The sequence below is a fragment of the Acomys minous genome (genome assembly GCF_964271855.1).
Source record: "Acomys minous genome assembly, chromosome: 16".
Lineage (NCBI taxonomy): Eukaryota > Metazoa > Chordata > Mammalia > Rodentia > Muridae > Acomys > Acomys minous.
Window position 1 is genome coordinate 43,222,643 of NC_140498.1, and position 17,565 is coordinate 43,240,207.

Below are 17,565 nucleotides of genomic sequence, written 5' to 3' on the forward strand. Positions count from 1 at the left end.
ACTGGGTGAGGACCAGGACAGCATGTCTGGTGGCAGGACAAAGGACCCCCATGGCTTCAAGCAAGTGTGTGGGAGAACTCTTGGCTTGATGATGGTGGCAGTATAAAATACTGAGGGTCCTCAGGGTGGGGACAAGGCTCAGTTTCAGCTGGGGCACTTGGATCCTGTGCTGGCTGTGACCTGAGCCAGTGTGGAGGGTGGTAGGGGCAGGTGTTGCCTCACTCAGGCCCCGTGTCTCTGGTTGGGCTGGGTGGCAGAGGGAGCAGGGTCTCTTTCTAGATTTGGGGTGACACAGGCCAGACCAGGGAGTGAGTGAGTGACAGGACATGTAATGTGAAGTCCCAGCTAGCAGGTGACCCAGGCTGGGTGGGAGCAACAGCAGGAACCAGGGTTCGGGCTAGGTGACCTGCAGGCTAGTTCTTCTCCCTTGGGCTCCTCCTTCGCAGCTTGCTGGTGTGGAGCACGTGGTCTTCATTCAGAGAAACGTCCTGAACTGGAGAGAGAGGACGCTGCTGATAGAAGCACACAACGAGACCTTCGCAAGCCGAGTGGTGGTGAAGGAGAGCTGCCGCTACACAGTGAGCCTGCCTGGCCTCCCCGTGGCCCGTGAGCCTGCCTGGCCTCCCCGTGGCCCGTGAGCCTGCCTGGCCTCCCCGTGGCCCGTGAGCCTGCCTGGCCTCCCCGTGGCCCGTGAGCCTGCCTGGCCTCCCCGTGGCCCGTGAGCCTGCCTGGCCTCCCCGTGGCCCGTGAGCCTGCCTGGCCTCCCCGTGGCCTGTGAGCCTGCCTGGCCTCCCCGTGGCCTGTGAGCCTGCCTGGCCTCCCCGTGGCCCGTGAGCCTGCCTGGCTTCCCCGTGGCCCGTGAGCCTGCCTGGCCTCCCCGTGGCCCGTGAGCCTGCCTGGCCTCCCCGTGGCCCGTGAGCCTGCCTGGCCTCCCCGTGGCCCGTGAGCCTGCCTGGCCTCCCCGTGGCCTGTGAGCCTGCCTGGCCTCCCCGTGGCCTGTGGCCCTGATGCTGTCCCAGGGCTGGGTCCTGTGTGTCCCTCCAGTCTTCCCCACCCAAGTCCTCCTGACTCATGAGTGGGGCTTTTATTCCCTTCTTTTTTTTTAGAACTAGTGCTACCATATAGCTCAGGCTGGCCTGAAACTTTCCATCCTCCTGCCTCAGCCTCCTGAGTGCTGGGATTATAGGTGTGTGTTATCATACCCAGCTAAGATTTCTTTTTATTGGTGACATATATAAATATATGTATTGACATATAAAGACATGTAATGTCTTTGTATATATAACATAATAACTATTGAAATATATCCAAACACATATTATTATATTATAAATAATCTGAGCATTATGCATATAATTCTCTGTCTCTGTCTCTGTCTCTGTCTCTGTCTCTGTCTCTATCTCTGTCTCTCTCTCTCTCTCTCTGTGTGATTTTTTCATGGTCTTTATACATAGCCCTGGCTATCCTGGAACTCACTACATAGACCAGGCTGGCCTCAGCCTCTCGGTGTACACCACCAAGCCCAGTCTGAGAAAGGTCTCTTTGCTCCCTGCACTTAGACTTTGCACCACTGTCTGGGTGTGGAGTGCTGTCCATGGCAGGCTCTGGTAGCTGGACGGGCCCCTGGAGAGGGCAGAGCATCCTCCACACTGAAGCCCTGCTATGGCCTCTTCCCATCTTGCAGGTCCATTCTGAGAATGAAGACTGGACTTGCTTTGAACAGTCCGCCTCCCTGGATGTCCGCTCCTTCTTTGGCTTTGAGAGCACCTTGGAGAAGATCGCCATGAAGCAGTACACTGCCAACGTCAAGAGGGTGAGGGATACTGTGCTAGCCACAGCAGGCAGGCTCACAGGCTCACTCTGCCACCAATAGCCCGTGACACTGGGCACCAGCCCCGAGGTCACCAGTGGGAGGAACTGGCCTGTAGTGGGGGCATCCTGACCATGTCCAAGCACTCCAAGATGCTGTAGCAAATTCAAGCCTGGGTAACAGAGCAAGCTCAAGGCCAGCCTAGGCAACTTAGTGAGACAAACAGCTGGAGACCGAGCTCAGTAGTGGCGCTCTTGCCTAGCCTCTGTGAGGCCCTGACTTCAACCCCCAGTACCTGATCAGAAAAGTGTGGCCAGGCCCATGACTTAGTGGTAGAACACCTGCTTAGAATCCCCCAGCGTGGGGCTGAGGGTGTGACTCAGTGGTAGAGCGCCTGCCTAGCATGTGGGAGAGACTGGGTGCCAGTTCCAACACCACAAAGTCACCACTTGGTTAAATGACCTTAGACTCCAGGTCAGAGGGTGGCATGTTCACCCGGCGAATAGTTTGCTTTGTGATGCACTTTACCTGGTACATAACTATAAAACTGGGATATTTGCATTTGTTCTGTGTTTTGCTCATCTCCACTCCTCCTAACCATGTTTTAGCTGTGCAACAGCCATCTGTCAGGGCCGGCATCGCTCATGTGTGGTTCCTCAGGGCTGGTGTGGTGACCTTGCCAAGCTACTTACGTGGTGACATCTTTTGGGTCTGTTGCTTCCAGGGGAAGGAGGTGATCGAACACTACCTGAGTGAACTCATTTCCCAGGGGACGTCCCACATTCCCCGCTGGACACCAGCCTCACTCCGGGAGGAGGATGTCTGCAGCCAGGCTGTGCTCCGGGGCCCTGGCTCCCTGGAGACAGATGGCTCCAGCGATGCCCCAGGCCCTGCTCCTGAGACGGCCACAGCTGATGGTAGGTGGCTGCAGAGAGCCAGTTCCCAAGCTGTGCCCTCACCTCTGGCTCTAGGAAGCCTGCCATGCTGCCTGAGAGTGGGGAGAGGTGCTGTAAGTTGCCAGAGCTGGGGACAGTCTGGCACTCACTCAGCCTCCTCCCTCTCCTTCTCAGAGATGGTCTATTTCTAGACCAGGCACTGACCTCTGGTGGTTTTAGGATATTTTTAATTGCATGAGTAATGCATGATCATGGTAGAAAACTATCTAAATGAATTGGAAGACGAAAAGTGAGACGTAAGGGCTGGAGAGGTGGTCCAGTCAATAGATTGCCTGTCTTGCACGCATGAGTTGCATCTTCAGAGCTCACACAAGGAGCCAGCAGACGTGGTGGTGGCACTCACTTGTAAGCGGGAAAGGTGCCAGCTAACCTAATTGACCCTCACTGGAGAGCCCTAGGTCAGCAAGAGAATCTGCCTCAACAAAACCAGGGTAGATGGTGCCTGAGGAGCCACACTTGAAGTTGGCCTCCACATATGTGTATAACATTCATATGTTACACACACACACACACACACACACACACACACACACACACACACACGCTCGCACGCACATGCATACTCACACTTAGAAACTATGGAACAGTTGGGAGCGTGTCATGCATCCTGTTTGTATTTTACTATTTCCTGCTAACATTGCAAGAATAGCACACATAGCCTTGCACTTCAAAAACAGTGTGGATACTTTAAGCCTCACTAATATCAGTTCATCCTCATTATTGTTGTTGTTTGAGACAGAGGCTGGCCCTGAATTTGATATGCAACTGAGTTTGACCTTGAACTTGCAATCTTCCTGTTCCCCACCTCCTAAATGCTGGAATTACAGGCATGTGATGCCATGATGCTGGCAATTTCGGCCTAATTTAGAACATCATGCAAATCATATAGTATGTGGAATCCTGTGTGTGTGTGTGTGTGTGTGTGTGTGTGTGTGTGTGTGTGTGTGCCACAGCTCAGTGTAGAAGCCAGAGGCTCCGTTGTTTGACACAGTGCCTCTCTATGTTAGCCCAGAATAGCCTTGAACTTGAGGGCCTCTTGATTTCTGGGATGACTAAATGCTACCATGCTTGGATCCTTAGTACATGGTCCTTAACAGTTTTATAAAATATCATTTACTCTGTGTGTGTGTGTGTGTGTGTGTGTGTGTGTGTGTGTGTGATGTGACGGTTTATACGTAGAGTCCAGAGGACTCCTTGTGAGAGTCAGTTTTTCCTTCCACCGTGTGGGTTTTGGGGACTGAGCTCGGGTCATCAGGTTTAGCAAATGCCTTATAGCCCACATATCCTTGCACTTCCTAGTGTGGTGTGAATGCTTTAGGCCTCGCTTACTAATGCTGGCTCACTATTATTACAGATAATGAGTCAGAGGTCGCCCCAAATTCGATATGCCCCTGAGGATGCATACTAATGAGCCATCTTATCAAACCCTCTAGTTTTTTGTTTGCTTTAAAACAGGGTCTCAAGTAGCCCAGGCTGGCCTTGAATTTGCTGTGGTGCTAAGGATGACCATTTCTCCTGTCTTCTCTTCCCGAGTGTTGGGATTACACGTGTGCATCACCATGCCTGTCTTAGGTGTACGTGTGTGTGTGTGTGTGTGTGTGTGTGTGTGCGTATTTGTATGTGTTATGATTTTTTTTTTGAGACAGGGTTTCTCTGGGTAGCCTTGGCTGTCCTGGACTCACTTTGTAGACCAGGCTGGCCTCGAACTCACAGCGATCTACTTGTCTTTGCCTCCCAAGTGCTGAGATTAAAGGAGTGTGCCACCATGCCTGACTATTGGTATGTTTTTGTTTTTCTAAAAAATAGTGTTTTTTTTAAGATTTATTAATTGATTATGTATACAATGCTTTCCTGAATGTAACAACTGCAGGCCAGAAGAGGGTACTAGATCTCATTACAGATGGTTGTGAGTCAACATGTGGTTACTGGGAATTGAACTCAGAACCTTTGGAAGAACAACAAGTGCTCTTAACCTCTGAGTCATCTCTCCAGCCCCCTATTTGTATGCTTTTTTTTTTTCTGAGACAGGGTTTCTCTGTGTAGCTTTGGCTGTCCTGGACTTATTTTGTAGACCAGACTAGCCTCGAACTCACAGCAATCTGCCTGCCTCTGCCTCCCAAGTGCTATTTTTATGTTTTAACGACAAATAATGTATTACATATTTTCACTCAAGGAATGAAAAATGCTTTCACTATTAAACAGAGTACAGCATTATTTTATTTTATTTTATTTTTTTGATACAGGGCCTTACCAGGCAACTCTGGCTGACCTAAAACTTGTTTGTAAACTACTGGCCTCAAACTCACAGAGTTCAGCCTGCCTCTGCTTCCTGAATGCAGACCTGGGACTATGCCTGGCCTTCTTTATTTATTTTTGAGATAATTTTTTTTTCTGGAGATAGGGTTTTTTTTTTCTATGTAGTTTTGGCTGCCCTGGACTTGCTTTGTAGACCAAGCAGACCTTGAACTCACAGAGATCCACCTGCCTCTGCCTCCCTGAGTGCTTGGATTACAGGCAGGCTTATTTTTGAGATAAATTTATTTTGAGATTATTTTCTCATGAAGCCCAGACTTATCTTTAACTCTTAACACTCCCTTGTTTACCTCCCAAGTGCTGCATTGATATGCATGCACCTGGGTCCAGTCAGTCAGTATATTGATATAGAAAGTGCTTACAATATGATGCTAAAACAAAAAACAAAGGCTGGAGAGTTAGCCGTCTCCAGAACCTCAGCACAGAGCGAGGGTCATCTCCACACCTGAGACCTGGAGAGACGCCACCGCCAGGGCTGATGCCCAGGTTTGCCCAGAATACATTTTCAAAACCATTCAGAAGAATGACTTTGGAGCGCTTGTGGCTGTTTCCACATCCTGGCTGGGTACCGCATTCCAGCACTCAGACAGTTGGCAAGCAGAGAACGAACACCACACAGAGTGCAGGCCATGTCACCAGATGTGCTGGCTAGTTCTGTGTCAACTTGATACAAGCTCGAGCCATCGGAAAAGAGGGAACCTCCATTGAGAAAATGCCTCCATAAGATCCGGCTGCTGGTCAGTCTCTTAAATTAGTGACTGTGGGGAGGGCCCAGCCCATTGTGGGTGGTGCCACCCATGGGCTGAGCCAGTAAACAGCTCTCCTCCATGGCCTCTGCGTCAGCTCCTGCCTCCAGGTTCCTGGCCTGTTTGAGTTCCCGAACAGTGCTGTGGAAGTTTAAGGCAAAGAAACCCTTTCCTCCAACAGCTTGCTTTTGGTCATGGTGCTTTACCACAGCAATAGTGACCCCTAAGTAAGACACTAGATATGGGAGGGCAGCACAGGCCGGTACCCCGGCACTCAGGGGGTATAGGCAGGAAGATGGGGAGCTCAAGGGTCGCCTCTGCTGCATAGTGCATTTGATTCTATCTTGGGGTACACGAGACCCTGCCTCAAAGCAAAAACACAAAACAAACAAACAATCAAAAAACAAAACAAAGGAAAAGAGAGGGAATCCGAGGATGGCTCGGTCTCTTCCTCTACTCTGAAATGCCTATTTTTCTCTCTCAAGGGGACAAGCTGGATGCAGACTACATTGAGAGGTGCCTGGGACATCTCACACCCATGCAGGAGAGTTGCCTGGTCCAGCTTCGGCGCTGGTTACAGGAGACCCACAAAGGCAAGGTGAGTGTGAGGCATGCACTTTAATGACAGGAATCAGCCTAGGGCAATGGGGAGGGAGAATAAGCCAGCTTGTGCTATCAGTAACACTAAAGCCTTAGACTTTGCTTCATTTATATTACATCTGTCCTGTCTGTCCCTTACACATACTGAGGCCACTACCCTCCTGCTGGTGATGTTTGGGGCCCTGGAAGTTCTTTGGAGTAGGTGTTTATTCTGTTATGCCTGGTAGCATCCCTGATCTCCAATCAGGAGGTGAAAGTGCCTTGCCCCATCCAGATATGACAACTCAAATTGGCCCTTAGCTTGTACGTGTGTGTGTGTGTGTGTGTGTGTGTGTGTGTGTGTGTGTGTGTATGCTCATTTGACCATGGATGCTATCCTTTTTTAAGAGATATATGACTTAATTAGGGTGATTGCCCATAGATTTAGACTTTAAGCTCTAGCCCTGGTAACATGGATGTGCACTACATACCTCAGCCCCAAGCAGGACTCTGTTGTCAGAACTTCCTGCTTAGCACGGGTTGTTAACCTTGGCTTCCCCAGCCCAGAAGCCAGCCAAGAGCGTTGCTCAGCGTTGGCCTATGCTTGGACCTGTCTACTCCCATTTCTCCAAATGTAAAATTGGGATACTGCTCCTATAGTGCAGGCCACAAACAATGATCCACATCAGATGCTTAGGGTGTAGTCTGACTCAAAGGAAGAACCCCAGAAAAGGCAGCTTGTATGTACTAGGACTGATTTTGCACCAATACTGGGAAATGAGCAGGAGAAAGGGAGGAGGGAGCGAGAGTTGCCCTAAGGAAAGATTCTATTTCTAGGACAAACAGGGAGGGATGCTAGGCAGCCACAGTGTACAGCTGCTCACCCCAGCCCTTGTCCTCCCTTTGCTTTGGGCTAACTTTCTCCAGCTGTTTGGCAGATGAGGTAAGAGGCTCATTTCTGCCCCTTTATCTGAAGGGTTGGATGTATCATTCTGTGGTTTTGCTGTCTCTCAGATCCCCAAGGATGAGCACATCCTGCGCTTCCTGAGGGCACGAGACTTCCACCTGGACAAGGCCCGGGACATGTTGTGCCAGTCCCTGAGTTGGCGGAAGCAGCACCAGGTGGATCTCCTTCTGCAGACCTGGCGGCCCCCCGCCCCCCTGCAGGAGTTCTATGCTGGAGGCTGGCACTACCAGGACATAGGTGTGTCCCACACCTGAGCCGCGTGTGAATGCCAAGGGCACCCTTAGTGATATACCCCAGGCTCGCACCTCAGATTCTCAGATTCCAGCCCTGGAGGCTGGAAGTCTGAGACTCAGGAGGCAGCAAGACTTGGGACGTGGTTCAGTTGGTAGAGTGCAGTCTAGCTTTCACAAAGCCTTTGGTCCGATCCTCAGCACTTCACAGATCGGGGTTTGGTGGTACAGGTCTGAAATCCCAACACCTGGGAGGTGGAGGCAGGGGCATCAGAAGTTCAAGATTAATCTCAGCTATTTAATGAATTCAAAGCTGTAACGGACTAGAGACCATGCCATTCATAAACAAAAATAATAAATAATAATAAATAAATGACTCAGGAAGCTCTACAGGAGAGCCCTACATTGTTTCTTCCAGCTTTTGATGGCCTCTGAGTTTGTGACTGAATCATTCTCACTTCGCCCCCACTTGATTTGACATGGTCTCCTCTGTGGGTATCTCTCTGTGTCCTTTCTACCTCTCAGGGTCCCTGGGTCATTTAGAACCCACCCGACATCCATCCTGATGTTGCCTTGAGATCCTTAGTTGACATCTGCAGCTTTATTTATGACTTAGGTCCCATCTGAAGGGTCTGGTAAACACAAATTTTGGGAGGACATACTCTTCCCACTGCAGGTATCCCTCACAGACTTAAAGATTGTAGAGCCACGAAGCCAAATGACTCTTGTGTGTGCTCTTTAAGGTCTGTTTTTGAAAAAACGTGGCCCTCTGAAAGAACACTGTGTTCTCTTAACTGCTTGTGCCATGTCTCTAGCTCCAGAGTTATGAACTTTTGCTGGTTATTTTTGCTGTTTAAAATGGCAACTAGAGCCGGGCGTGGTGGCGCACGCCTTTAATCCAGCACTCGGGAGGCAGAGGCGGGCGGATTGCTGTGAGTTCGAGGCCAGCCTGGTCTACAGAGTGAGTCCAGGACGGCCAAGGCTAACACAGAGAGACCCTGTCTCGAAAAACCAAAATAAATAAATAAATAAATAAAAATAAAAATAAAAAAATAAAAAATAAATAAAATGGCAACTAGTGTGGTGCCCAGCAGCTCAGGCCTGACATCCCAGCTCCTTAAAAGGCTGAGGCAGGAGGATGGCAAGTTTAAAGCTTATGCTGGCTACAGAATGTATTCAAGGCTGGCGTGGGAACTCAGTGAGACATAAAATGAGAAGAGGGCAGGAGGGATGGCTTAACAGTAGGTCACCACGCCTGTGCGAGTCCCTGGGTCCCAACCTCAGTACCCCGAGATGGGGCACACAAACAGCTCCTGTGTGCGGGGCCTTCCATAGAAAACACACGTGCCCAGTAAGTTTTGTCTTCTGAATTACGGTGCCTCTGGTTTTGAGGTCAATCTTGGTGAATCCGTGGTCTATATTATAGTGTCCTTAGGTAGAAATACAGCAAGCAAGGCTGTCTGACGATAAGGATGCAAAATGTGACCACAAACACTCCAAAGGACCCAACTCCATGCCCCTAGAAGCCATGGCTAAGTCAAGGTTCAGTCAGGTTCGCAGAACACAGCTCTCAAGAATAAAGACAGCTGAGTGTGTTAGCAGTCCTTAAAGACAGCTGACCATGTTGATAATCCTTCGTGGTCCTTTAATGCTCTGCTTGGAGGAAAGCCAAAGGCTGAATGTCCACCCTCTGATTTTCTTCCTGTCATGGCTCATATAATCTTTGGAAAACTTTTTTTTTTTTGAGACAGAGTTTCTCTGTGTATCCTTGAGTGTCCTGGACTCACTCTGTAGACCAGGCTAGCCTCGAACTCATAGCTATCCGACTGCCTCTGCCTCCCAAGGGCTGGGATTAAAGGCGTGCGCCACCACCGCCCGGCTTTGGAAAATGTTTTTAATGAAAGAGTGTTGAGTGCATGTGTGAGTACGGAGACAAGACAACCTTGTTTGATGGCTGTCTCATTGGATCCGGAGCTCAAAGATAAGACGATGCCGGATGCCCAGAAGCCCCAGGGACTCTCCTGTCTCTGACTCCCCAGGACTGGTATTACAATTACATGCCACCATGCTGGACTTACTGAGAGCCACCTGCCTCTGCCTCCTGCTGGGACTAAAGGTGTGCACCACTGCTCAAATGCACCACTATTCATGGCTTAAAAACAAACAAACAAACAAACATGGGATCTAGGATCACACTCCTAAAGCAATTGCTTTACTGATGGCTGAAGGCAATCTCCCCAACCCTCTAAAAAAAAAAAAGTGAACTACTGATTTCAGTTTCAGGTGCTCTCAGAAGCAGGCACGGTAAGCGTACTTATCCCTCCCTCCGTGAATCCCTAGTATGACTTCTGCTCCTAGGAGAGCTTTGCCTGTTTTCAACACTTCATTAAAAGATGTCTTTTCTCTTTTCTGGGCTCCACCCACCTGTAAAGATGGTCGCCCCCTCTATATCCTGCGCCTGGGCCAGATGGACACCAAAGGCCTCATGAAGGCAGTTGGCGAGGAGGCGCTGCTGCAGCACGTAAGTCAGGGGCAGAGTCTGCACCACCCCCCCCCACCCCGCCCCCCAGCAGTATTGGTCTGTGGGTGGAGCAGCACAGCCAGTTGTTGTAGGTACCATGCCTGCCTTCTAGGTTCTTTCTGTCAACGAGGAAGGACAGAAGAGATGCGAAGGAAACACCAGACAGTTTGGCCGTCCCATCAGGCAAGAACCCGAGTTGGGGGCAAGTCACGCTTACTGCGCATGTGCGTGGCCAGGTGGCTAGCTGGGCGCTGGTGTAGCAGCAGGGCCCCTTTCCTTTTTTTTTTTTTTTTTTTTCCCGCCTTGGTGGAGAAACTGGGATTCTAGCTGAGCTAATTTGAGCTGTTCCCTCAATTCCATAGGCTCCTCCCCTTTGCTCCCTCAGGCTCGCCTCCCCCCTAAGCTCTGATATGATCTGTCTTCTCTAGTGACCCACTGTTTTCCTCTTCCTCCTTCCCATATCCGTTCCTGGGCTGAGTGACCTACAGGGACTGTGAAAATGTCCTATTCCCCGCCCCCCTCCCCCCGCCCCCCTTGCCTTCCTGAGCCCTTTGCTCTGTCCCAGGTGCCTGGGAGGGGGCTGGAGGCCGTGGGAGGTGGCAGAGGCAGGCAGGGCCCAAGGTCTTGTGTCTGTCGCAGCTCCTGGACCTGCTTGCTGGACCTGGAGGGCCTCAACATGCGGCATCTGTGGCGGCCTGGGGTGAAAGCCCTGTTGCGCATGATCGAGGTGGTGGAAGACAATTACCCGGAGACTCTGGGCAGGCTGCTCATCGTGCGTGCGCCCCGCGTCTTCCCGGTGTTATGGACTCTGGTGAGAGCAAGAGCCAGAGAGGGCCACACAGGGGTGACTGACTCTTTACCTGAATGCTCCTGAACGTGCAGATCGGTGGAGACCATGCAGATGCAAGGTTGTCAGGGTCTCCTTTCCAGGAGATGGGAATGTAAATGGCATACGGTAGACGTCTTATGACATGATTAATGTACCAAAGCCTGTGAATCCTACAGTTTTAGTGTTGTGGGTTTGTGCACAGGTGTGTATTTATGTGGTGCACAAGCGTGTCAGGTGCATGTGCATGTATGACCTTCATGTGGAAGTCAGAGGTCAACCTTGGGTACGATTCCTTTTTGAGACAGGGTCTCAGTGAGCCTGGAGCTCACTCATTAGCTAGGTTAGCTGGCCAGAGGGCCCCAGAGACTCACCTACTGCTCGTGCTGCCCCGGCACTGGGGTTAACAAGTGGATGCCAACAAACGCAGCCTCTTTGTCTTCTTTGAGTGTATGTATCTGGAGATGCAGACTCAGTCCCTCATGCTTATGTGGCAAGTACTTTATGACTGAGCCATGTGGCCAGCCCGAATCATTCACCTTAGAGTAATCCCAGCACCTGGGAGGCAGAGGTGGGCAGATCTCTATGAGTTGGAAGCCAGCCTGGTCTACAAAATGAGTCCAGGACAACCAAGGACTTACCCAAGGGTTTGTCCAGGACAAACCTTGTCTCAAAAAACAAACAGAAACAAAAACAAAAACAAAACAAAACAAAAACCTAGTCAACTGGATGTAGTGGTGTCACCTTTAAATCCCAGCCTGCAGGAGGCAGACGCAGGAGGATTGCTGTGAGTTCTAGGCCAGCCAGGTCTATATCATGAGACTGTCGTAAAATAAAGCAGCCAAGATTGACTGATGATTTCAAGCCTAGATTAATATATTTATCATCAGGATGTCTTTTTCCTTTAAAAGCACTTTCTTGACATAAAATAGCTGTATTTTAAATTGATATGATGTCCCTTAAGTTTTCTATCTTGTTCAGCTCTGAAGGAATTGTGCAGGCCAGGCATGGTGCGCACACCTTTAATCCCAGCACTTGGGAGGCAGGTGTTTCTCTGTGAGTTCGAGGCCAGCCTGGTCTACAAAGCAAGTCTAGGACAGCCAAGACTACACAGAGAAATCTTGTCTCAAAAAACCAAAAACCAAAAACCAAAAAAAAAAAAAAAAAAAAAAAAAAAAGAGTTGTACAGACACACACACACAAGCTTTTGGTTCTTTCTTTCTTTCTTTCTTTCTTTCTTTCTTTCTTTCTTTCTTTCTTTCCTTTGAGACGGGGTTTCTCTGTGTAGCCTTGGCTGTCCTAGACTCACTTTGTAGACCAGGCTGGCCTCGAACTCACAGAGATCCATCTGCCTCTGCTTCCCGAGTGCTGGGATTAAAGGTATGTGTCACCACGCCCAGCTGTTTCCTTTCCTTTTATTTTATTTTTTGAGATAGGATTTTATTGAACTCAACCAGCCTCAAGTTCACTACTCACCCAAGGATAACCTTGAACTCCTAACCTTCCTGCTTCTATTGTCAGGAGTGTTGAGGTTATAGACCAGGAGGCATTCCTAGTTTAAGCAGTGCTTGGGAATCAAGTCTGGGCCGGAGACAGGGCCCAGAATGTCAGAGTGCCTGTGGCCGAGCCTAGTGACCTCAGTTCGATCCCTAGGGCACACTCAGTAGAAGCAGGAAAAAGAACCCCCAAAGGTTGTCCTCTGACTTCCATAAATGCCCACCCCCCAATAAATACACATTAAAAAAACAAAAAACAAAACAGAAAATATGCAACAAAGAGGTATCTTGATTATAAATGAAACAGATCATAAAGAAAAGCAGATATCAGCCGGGCGTGGTGGTGCACGCCTTTAATCCCAGCACTCGGGAGGCAGAGGTGGGCGGATCCCTGTGAGTTCGAGGCCAGCCTGGTCTACAAAGTGAGTCCAGGACAGCCAAGGCTACACAGAGAAAACCTGTCTCGAAAAAACAAAACCAACCAACCAACCAACCAACCAACCAACCAACCAAAAGAGCTGAGGAAGAGCCACAGAGCGAAACCCTTTTCAAAACATAAATAAATAAACCAAACCAGAAATAAAATGAAACAAAGCTAACCAACAAAGTGACTAATTCTCTGCTCTATTAATCCCACTGAGTAAACACAAACTCTGCCTTGCCCCTGCCCCCCATCCCCCCAGGTCAGCCCTTTCATTAATGAGAACACCAGGCGGAAATTCCTCATCTACAGTGGCAGCAATTACCAGGGCCCTGGTGGCCTGGTGGACTACCTGGACAAAGATGTGATCCCGGACTTCCTGGGAGGAGAGAGTGTGGTAAGGTCCTGGGTCCCAGAAGGTGGGGGCTGGGGGCTGAGAACCCAAACTCCTGGGGTCAGGAAGCTGATGAACAGTGCCTTAGGTGGTCCCCAATTACCCTCACCATGGGGAGATGTTGCTTTAAACAGGGAAAGAGCAGGCTGTAGAAGCTTCCCCAGAGAGGTGACATCTCTCAAGGTGGAGCCTTCCTTTGGTTCTTTCAAAGACAGTGAGGGCTAGAGGTGGCACAGCATTTAAGTGGTACCTGCTGGGCCTACAGAACTGGTTCAGCAGCTAAGGGCACTGGCTGCTTTTCCAGAGGACCTGAGTTTGATTCCGAGCCCTTACATGGTGGCTCACAACCAGGTGTAACTCCAGTCCCTGGGGATCCAGTGCCCTCTCCTGGCTTCCAGAGGTACTGCATGCATGTGGGACATAAACGTAAATGCAGGCAAAACACCCATACACATAGTTTTCAAAAAAAGAGTACTTGCTGTGTACACCCCTCCAGTACAGACACCAGGCGGCAGCCACTTGTTGGTAAAGTGGTTTTCTTTTCTTTTCTTTTCTTTTCTTTTCTTTTCTTTCTTTCTTTGTTTTTGTTTTTGGAGACAGGGTTTCTCAGTGTAGCAACTCTGCCCTGCTTAACTGTGCTCTGCTCTTGTGGGCAGCAGCTCCCTCTATGCCTTCCTGAAGGACAATGGGCAAGAACCCAGCTCTGTTATCCCCCCTCCCCTTTTGTTTTTAAAGTCAAGCAGGGAAATCCACTGTGTGTTGATGCCTGGGGTCTGAGACTTGGCCACCCAGGCAGCTGTCACTTGGAGACATCTACAGATCTAGATAGGCTCTCCACTGGCCAGTTTACCCAAAGAAGGAAAGATGCTGCCCCAACTTTGTATCACAGAAGAGGGAGCCACAACTAGACACACACACACACACACACATACACACACACACACAGAGTAAGTGTGGGGGGTGCATGTGCAAATGTGTACATGTGGGATGTGTGTGTGTGTGTGTGTGTGTGTGTGTGTGTGTGTGTGTGTAGGTGCATACATACCACAACGCACATGTGGAGGTTGGAGAAAAGCCTGCAGGCATCAGTCTCTCCCTCTGATGTGGGCTCTGTGGATGGAACTCAGGCCCTCAGACTTGCTGGCAAGTGCCCTTACTCCTTACTGAAGCATCTCGCCGGACTCTGTTTGCTTTGCTTTTGAGAAGGGTCTCACTGTTTAGCCCAGGCTGCCCTAGAACTTGTTGTCCCGCTTCCTAAGTCTCCTGAATGCTGGGATTATAGGCATGTACCATCACACTTGACCCATGGTTCTGTGCCCTGATCAGCCACTTCTTCTGTGTGATCTTGGGAAAGTAGCCTAAGCCTCCATCCCTCTTTCATTCAATGAGAAATGTATCCTACCCTGCTATTGGTTCAGTGGACTTGAGAGGGTGATGCCACAGGAGCCGCGGCCCAGCTCAACAGGGGTCACTGTTCTAAGCAGTTTGAGGGCTCACATAACACTTGATGTGACGCCTGCTGGGCTTCAGCAACCCTGACCTGCCAGCCTTTTTAGTCTTTGAAACCTCTCCTCAGTGTAATGTTCCCGACGGAGGGCTGGTTCCCAAGTCCCTGTACCTGACGGAGGAGGAGCAGGAGCAGGCTGACCAGCTACGGCAGTGGAGTGAGACCTACCATTCAGCCAGCGTGCTTCGAGGGAGCCCCCATGAGGTGCCACCTGGTGCCACCTGACCTGGGAGGGCACGGGTGGGGTGGTACCATGCTCCTTCTGATTGGGTGTGGGGTGATTCTAGTCACTCCATGTCAACTCTATCCAGGAAGCTCTGGGACGTGGGATGGTTGCAGAGTCCCCAGGTGCCCTCACTTCACCCCAGGCACCTGCAGTTCACCCCAGGTGACCAGACCTTTCAGAGAGAGAGAGAGAGAGGTGGGGTCTGGGAGGAAGCAATACTGGGGGAGTCTTAGCAGCTTATCCTGACCGCAGGGAGACTGATAGCTGGTCAGGGAGGAGTGCCCTGACGCTGGGACTCTCCCACCTCTGCTTATGCAGGTTGCCATGGAGATTCCAGAAGGGGAGTCGGTCATCACCTGGGACTTCGACATCCTCCGAGGGGATGTGGTGTTCAGTCTGTACCATGCAAAGCAGGCACCCAAGCTCGGTCCACAGGAACCTGGTGGTAGAGCCAGCGGGCAGCTGATCGATAAGAGCTGGGTCCTGGGGGTGGATTACAGCCGTGTAGAGGTGCCCCTCGTCTGCCGGGAAGGGCAGAGCATTCAGGTGTGTAGGTGTGGGCTTTGGCTACTAACTTAGCATGGGGTATCAAGCCTCCCTCCCAGACCAGGCCTCTGGGGAGACAGCTGCAGACAAAGTGGATGTGCTCCCAGCCTCTGGGACCCAGCGGGGCAACTGGGGCGAGGGACCACTAACAACTCCAGAAGGGTATATGGAGGGAGCCTGGGGCACTAAGCTAAAAGGCAGTTGGAGCCCTGGGGGAGGTCCTGGAGCCTCAGTTTCTCCATGGGGAAAAGAAATCATTAAAGGGTCTGAATAACCTAATTGAGGCCGATAGCTCAGTCAGTGAATTGTTGTATAAACACAAGGACCTGGGTTTGCTCCTCAGAGCCCATGAGGGTGGGGGGAAAGCCACATATCAACACATGGGGGGGGGGGCAAATGATTACCACCGGTGCCATTTAAAGCAAACAAAAATTTATTGGGGCTGGAGAGACGGCTCATAGGTTAAGGGCAATGTCTGCTCTTCCAAAGGTCCTGAGTTCAGTTCCCAGCAACCACATGGTGGCTCACAAGCATCCATAAAGGGATCTGATGTCCTCTTCTGGCCTGCAGGTAGACAGAGCATTCCTACATTAAAAACAACAACAACAACAACAACAACAACAACAACAACAACAACAACATTTTTTTTTAATCCTCTAATTCTGGAGGGCTATAGGTCCAAAGTTAGGGTGCCAGCCGGGGTTCCCTAAAGGCTCCAGGGATATTCTTTCTTACCCTTTTGGTGGACACATTAAGTTAAGTTCCCACCCTGACCTTATATATGGCTCTGTCCTCTTTGTCTCTGTTTTGTACCTCAAGGTGCCTTCCCTCTCCCCTATAAGGATAGTGGTAGTTGTGTTTAGGATTGACCCTGAATCCTTAGCTGAAAAATGGGAGAAATATCCAAATGAGTCATCTTCTACAGTCCTGGGTGGATTTGGATTTGGGGTCACTGTTTAGCCCATGTCATCACCTCATGGTGGATGGAGGATGGGGTTTGGGGACCCAAAGTCCCACTTGTCCATATGAGTTCATTACGGAAGAGGGCCTTGAGGGCGGCTGGGCTAGGAGAGTGGAGGAGGAGATGTTCCAGGTGGAAGGGAAGGGGAGAGCTAAGCTGGGGAAGCAAGGGATTCACAGAGCCGGGAGAGTTGTGGAGCAGGAGGGCAAGCTGTAAGGACCTTGGGTCAGCAGCCAGATCCAGCACCCCTAGGTGCTGGTCTCAGACTCTCCTGGACAACTCACTATGAAGTTCTGAATGTAGGGCTTGGAATCCACATCTCCTGCCTCCTGTGACTCTGACATGAAGATTTCCCAGGCAGCTGAGAAGCTATGGGTCTAGGGCCAACACTTGGGTGTATAACCAGTTTCTCACCCCCACCATTTCCTCATGAGGCCAGTGTTAGAGGTGGAAAGATATACCCCTGCACACACGTGCCTGCACACACACACACACACACACATATACACACTCAGACATACACATATACAAATGCACACATGCACATATATGCATACACAGAGACACCCCCCAAAACACACATATACACTTACACAGACACTCTCAGACATACACACATATATGCACATGTACATACACACATTTACACATACACATAAATGCACACATGCACATTCAGACACGTGCCCACCAACACACACATATACATTCACACATACATACAAACATGTACAAATACACATATCAACACACTTGACAGTCCTCTGGCTCTGTGAACATCATGGACCATACGGAAGGTTCTGTGGAACAAATGACTTTTTCAGGCCACCGCCAGCTCTGGACACTCCCACAATGTTCCCTCAGAGCTGCCCCACCTCTAACCTTCCCAGTGCCCCTCCCCCACACATCCTCACATTCTCCCTAACACCCTCCTAGCTGCTCCTAGGAAGCCCATGGATTGCAGACCTCACTTTACTAGCATGGGCAAGCATCCTACAGCCCCATCTGCTGTCCTGCACCCCCACACCCTGGTGTCACTCCATCACATAAGCGGGAAGCTCCGGTC

The 17,565-nt window shown here is 50.3% G+C and overlaps 1 protein-coding gene across 1 annotated transcript in view; it reads left to right on the forward strand.

The window, feature by feature from the left end:
- Window positions 1-17,565, forward strand: part of SEC14L5 (SEC14 like lipid binding 5) — a 42,304-nt gene that overhangs the window by 21,657 nt on the left and 3,082 nt on the right. The window contains exons 4-14 of the mRNA XM_084763861.1: window positions 447-578; window positions 1,685-1,813; window positions 2,535-2,727; window positions 6,311-6,423; window positions 7,419-7,608; window positions 10,034-10,122; window positions 10,235-10,305; window positions 10,762-10,933; window positions 13,128-13,262; window positions 14,836-14,970; window positions 15,311-15,538. Coding sequence (XP_084619987.1) covers window positions 447-578; window positions 1,685-1,813; window positions 2,535-2,727; window positions 6,311-6,423; window positions 7,419-7,608; window positions 10,034-10,122; window positions 10,235-10,305; window positions 10,762-10,933; window positions 13,128-13,262; window positions 14,836-14,970; window positions 15,311-15,538 — 1,587 coding nt within the window. The remainder of the gene's footprint in view (window positions 1-446; window positions 579-1,684; window positions 1,814-2,534; window positions 2,728-6,310; window positions 6,424-7,418; window positions 7,609-10,033; window positions 10,123-10,234; window positions 10,306-10,761; window positions 10,934-13,127; window positions 13,263-14,835; window positions 14,971-15,310; window positions 15,539-17,565) is intronic.